The 5,413-nt window shown below is 44.2% G+C and overlaps 1 protein-coding gene across 2 annotated transcripts in view; it reads left to right on the forward strand.

Moving 5' to 3' along the window:
- cnnm2b (cyclin and CBS domain divalent metal cation transport mediator 2b) overlaps window positions 1–5,413 on the forward strand; it is a 29,693-nt gene that overhangs the window by 16,676 nt on the left and 7,604 nt on the right. For both annotated transcript variants that reach the window (XM_031864513.1, XM_031864514.1), the window contains exons 2-3: window positions 2,874–3,017; window positions 4,998–5,135. In XM_031864513.1, coding sequence (XP_031720373.1) covers window positions 2,874–3,017; window positions 4,998–5,135 — 282 coding nt within the window. The remainder of the gene's footprint in view (window positions 1–2,873; window positions 3,018–4,997; window positions 5,136–5,413) is intronic.

A 5,413-nucleotide genomic window follows, 5' to 3' on the forward strand; every position in this document is an offset into this window, starting at 1 on the left:
GTGTGTGTGTGTGTGTGTGTGTGTGTGTGTGTGTGTGTGTGTGTGTGCGCGCAACAGTGACTGAGACAGAAATAGACTTTAGATATAATTTTAACTTCAGACCACTTGAAATCATTTTAGAAGCTTGTGATGCTCAAAGGTTAGTCGATCAAGCTGATTTAAATTTTCAACGCACTTTATGAAAGTCACTACCGACACAAGCCTCTGCCAATAAATATAATGCAATTATACAACGTAGGCATCCGCCTTGAAAAGTGTTTGATTTGGACCAAAATTCCAATTCTACTGTATGATTCTCAACTGTCTGTACTTCTCAGTAATATACGAGACTAATACTCTCTTCGTCTGCATGAATTTATGTCGGTCTGTCAGTCCATGCAAATCCATCCTAAAGAGACGTTTCACTCTAAACAGAAAGGTGTCAGCCAATGGTGGCGTCATAATGAGTTATAATCTGTGAACCCTTAATGTCTGCCTATGAACATGAAGGAACCTCTTGGCAGTCTTTAGGATTTAAATATCTGGCAGCCATGGATGTTTGTACCAAATGTTGCACCAATCCACTTTGAAGATGTGAATATATTTCACAATACGACATTTCACCTGCTGGTGGCGCTAGAAGACACGTCGGGGCTTCGTCCTCTGGGCACCAGGAATTATTTGCACTAACTTTAATAGAAATCAATCCAACAGTTGTCGAGATATTTCACTCTGGAACAAAGTGGTCATTCAACCAACCAAGTGACTGATATTGCCATCACTGGAGCCACAGCACTAGCATGGCAAGATATTTGATGGTCAATAGTTAAATATGTGGCCTGATGATTTCCATAGAAAATATACAGAATAGTGTATATAGAAAGGTGGTGGTATGGAATGTATGAAACGTCCTCCTTAGATGTTAGCCCCCGGGACAGACTCTAGAATAAACTCTTAAACTTTGCATAAACATGCTTTTCTCCGTCATTTCTACTGAATAGCTTCTCATACATTTCCTGCGTGACGTTCTTTCTTCATTTGAACTCGTGACCTATTGTTAAATCATCTGTAATAGTAAAGTCCTCTGTCCAAGGAGGTGATGGAAAATGTTCCTGATGTTAAGAAACATCGTGATGGGATGAGTTCAACAGGTCGGTGTGTGATCTCAGTGAGGTCCTCCGCCTCTTATTAGTCTGCTCACATAAAGGTCGGAGGTCGGGCCTTGTTTTGTGCCAGAAAGGTTACGGTTATGTTGACACACACTCCCATTGGCTGTTCCTCTTCCTCTGTTAAAGCCATAACAAGAACAATTTTACAATATATTCAAATAAATACTACATCCCTGCAGAAGATGTTCAAATGAATCATTACAAATGCTCACGAGATGTCAGAGACGTATCGATGAAGCTTTTGATTTGGTGACGTTGAGGTCTGTGATCTTGCTGGATTACTGTGTACTGTACACTTTCCTGTGATTTGGAAGCCTTGTTTATGAACCTGCCATGAATGGAGTAGATACCATTAAAGAGAAGGAAGTGAGCATTGATCTGTTTCACTGTACTCTGCTTTGCTGGCCACTCCATTTCCCTCTCTGGACAGTTTGGAGTAATTGCTGGCTGAAGGACTTCTGAGGCCGGATTGCTTTAACCCATCGAGGCTCCATTTCTGTTTCAAACCCAACCCTCCGTCATAAAGCAGCATGCTCAACATGCCATTGACATGTTAACAGAAATACACTTGCACATAGCCTGCTGTTTGCAGACTCTTTTTAATGGTGGATTTCTGGTCTTTACATTATTAATACCCTGCCAGCCTATTAGGTGTAATCTGAGTATATTTCTTGACAGCATCAACTCTGCATCTAATGCTCACAGCGTTCAGACTCCCAGCCTCTGCACACTGCACGTCAGTGAGCTGTCACCGCGTTGTGAGGAAGCCGTGAGCTGCAGTCCTGCCAGTCTGCCTGCCTGCACCAAACAGCCGACATTAGCTGAAACAGCATGTGAACACTGACTCAGTGATGCACCTGTGTTCTCCAGATACAAACACACACACACACACACAGACACACACACACACACTCGTGCACTCTGACACACGTGCATGCACACCAACGTCCTCCATTATATACGCCGAGGTGTATCTGCATGCAAACGGCCCATTCCGAGACAATCTGATCACACAGCGGAGGCTTCGCCCCCAGTCTGCTCCTTCGCTCGGTGAGAATATCGCCGGGGCGGAATGGAAACTTCATTTTGCAGGGGGCTAATATTAGCCTGGGCCTCTGGAAAATTCCTTTTAAATGATCACAAGCTGAGAAAAGGCAGAGAATTTGTTTAGCGTTTTGCTTGACAGTATTCTCTGCATACACGGCAGTTTGTTTCTTTTCTTTCTTTCCAGTTGGTGCAGCTCACAGGAGGATCCTGGGAACACAGATATAGAGGGAGGGGGGGCTAAGGGGTCTCGTGTGATGACATGTAGACTGTTTGACTGTCTGTCTCTCTGGCTGTTTGAGTTTCCGCTGGCACTGTTAACACTTGAACTACCGTTGTCCTGCTGCATGCCTGGTCATTTAACTGATGCAGCGAACAGATCACTTGATGTCACCTGCTCTGTGAGTCAGACTGCAGCCTCAGCGTCATCACAGCCAAAACACTATCTGACGTGACTGATGAACTGTTTCACAATATAAAACACAATGTATAAAGTATTTATCCTGGATACTTGGTATTAAAATGCTACTCTATGAAATGGATCAAAGTGTGTCCCTGCCTGCCTGTTTGCTCCCTTGTAGCTCCATCACTGCCTGACCTATATTTAACTCCCTTTATCATTATATGACCCTAACTTTATAACCTGTGTGTGTGTGTGTGTGTGTGTGTGTGTTTTGCTAGGAAAATCCCACCTGGCCATAGTTCAGAGGGTGAACAATGAGGGTGAGGGAGACCCTTTCTACGAGGTTCTGGGTATTGTCACCCTGGAGGACGTTATTGAAGAAATCATCAAGTCAGAGATCCTGGACGAGACTGACTTGTACAGTAGGTTCCCCTCTCAAACCGCATGCCCCCTTAGACTGTAAGGCCTCCAGGCATTGAGCCTGTCACAGTAAGAAATCCTCCATCTGTTATAAACTGATCCGAGCCCGGCAGCTGGGCTCTATCTGATGGATCTGTTACACTGTGACCGTTTAAACCCACTTAATGTGGCTCTAACTGATGCTGCACATTTATCTAAATGTACATTTCTGTAACTTTAGAGGGGCTTTCAAATAAACATTGACAAATAATTCATGAATGAATGTGGAGCTGAAAATGTGATTGTTATTTGATCTAAATGTGATCAGTTGTTAAAGCTGAATGGTGCTCTTTTGCATCTATTGACTGCATATTAGTGTGCACAATTAAAGCTGCACTAATCAATATATTTATATCAACAAAGCATCAAATGTCTGCATGTAATGTGAAAGGCGTCGCTCATAGCTGAGGGTTGTCACCTGACTCTGTACTCTCTGCTCTGTTGAGTGTTTGAGCTTCTCTCACTTGTGGTTCTCATCAACACTGTTTCCAGATGCAGCAGGCAGCTGTTTTCAGGGACAAAGCTTTGATAAACGATCTCACAACCCATTGGCTATTAGTCTGACGAATATTTATCCTCTGGGGGCAACGGACAATATTTCGGGGGTTCCGGCGTAGCCAGCTGATATCCAGATACCCGGGTCCAGACTTCCTCTTCCACGCGCTGGTCATTGTTTACAGTTCGATGAGCAAGTTGAGACGCTAGACTGGAGTTGAGAGACAACGTCTGCAACCAGATAGTTTAACAAGTAACCAGGTTACACTGAAAGCTGATGCAAAGCTTAGTCATCACCAGACGCTATCCAGTCATTTCCAATGCGTTCCACCGACTGTTCTATCTGCATGCAGCCAAAGCCTGAACACGATTGTCATGTTCACCACATGCTCGGCACCAAACAGCAGACGGACACATTTAGCGACGAGCTTGTGAACATAGTTGAGAATTTAGCAAATGAATGTTGGTGTTGCTCCATGCTTCATGTCTGACAAAAGGTTTGTGTGTCGCTCTGGTCTGCTCTCCGCCAACTCCTGAGGAAACATTCGGCTCTTTAGCAACTAAATCTTCACCAGCTAGCAACTCTGTCTGTCTGCCATTCGGGGCTGAGCAGGTAGAGTGCTGTTGGTTTGTATTCATTTCAAACAGCTGCCTGCTACGTCTGGAAACAACGGTGAGACTGAACCATGAAGTTGCAGCAGGAAAACTCCAAAAATGAGCTGAAAAAGGCTGAAACAAGGAAGAGCTGAGAGGAGCTTTGGGTTTATCACTTTAGGTGATGCCTTTCATAATACATGTAGATAATTGTTCATATACAAATGTTGATTATAGCAGCTTTAAAAATGTGTGATAATGTTTTAATTAAGGTTTGTGGCCAGCGGAGGTGTTTTAAGATTATTACTCCAACTAGATTTTTGTTATTCTTCAGAACTCCTTTATGTTTTTCATTGAAGAGATTCTTATATTTCCGTTCGTGCACCAATACCTACAATATTATAAGTAACAATAGTTCCAGTTATTGTTCACATTTTGCCCCTGGGAGGAATAGATATTTAGTACAGTCACTAAACATGTCAAAGGGAAAACCCTGTTTCATGTATCACAGCGAACCCTGAGCCGACTGTGTTGTTGCACCTCTAACGGTACCAGACATCCTGCAGACGTGGAGTACGTGCCAGTCTATTTGTTGCCCTAATACATATGGCTTTAAGCAATGTTAAGAATGTGGTAAGCTAACAACATAGCCCCCAATAGCTCTCTTTTAGTTCTGAGAAGAACGCCACAGCTACATTTCAGGAAAAAGCAATAAGCTTTGGGTAACTCCAGTTTAGTCACCCTACGACCTGGGAGGAGTCGCTCACTGTCTGCGGAGCGGATCGACCTGTTGTTGTTGCACAAACACTTTTACTTTGTGTCTTACGCTCTTACTTTTCATCTTCCCTCCTCAGCCGACAACAAGACGAAGAAGAAAATCACCCATCGGGAGAGGAAGCAGGATTTCTCGGCCTTCAAGCCGACCGACAACGAAATGAAAGTTAAAATATCACCTCAGCTTCTGCTGGCTACCCTGCGTTTCCTAGCAACAGGCAAGTGGGCTGCGTTTCTGCTTGTCTTCCCCCAGTGCGCCCTCACCCCCCCCCCACTGTGTGTGTCTGTGTGTGTGTGTGTGTGCATGTGCCCATATGGGCTTTGGGCAAGTGGGTGCAGGGAGGAGTGAGTATGTGTATAGAATGAGTATCTGTTGTTTGTGTGTGTGTGAGGGAATGAGTTGTGTGAGGACTCACAACGAGTGTGAGTGTGAGTGTGAGTGTGAGTGTGTGTGAGTGTGAGTGTGAGTGTGAGTGTGAGTGTGAGTGTGAGTGTG

Source organism: Anarrhichthys ocellatus, unplaced genomic scaffold, assembly GCF_004355925.1.
Source record: "Anarrhichthys ocellatus isolate YVR2014 unplaced genomic scaffold, GSC_Weel_1.0 scaffold31, whole genome shotgun sequence".
In the NCBI taxonomy this organism is placed as follows: domain Eukaryota; kingdom Metazoa; phylum Chordata; class Actinopteri; order Perciformes; family Anarhichadidae; genus Anarrhichthys; species Anarrhichthys ocellatus.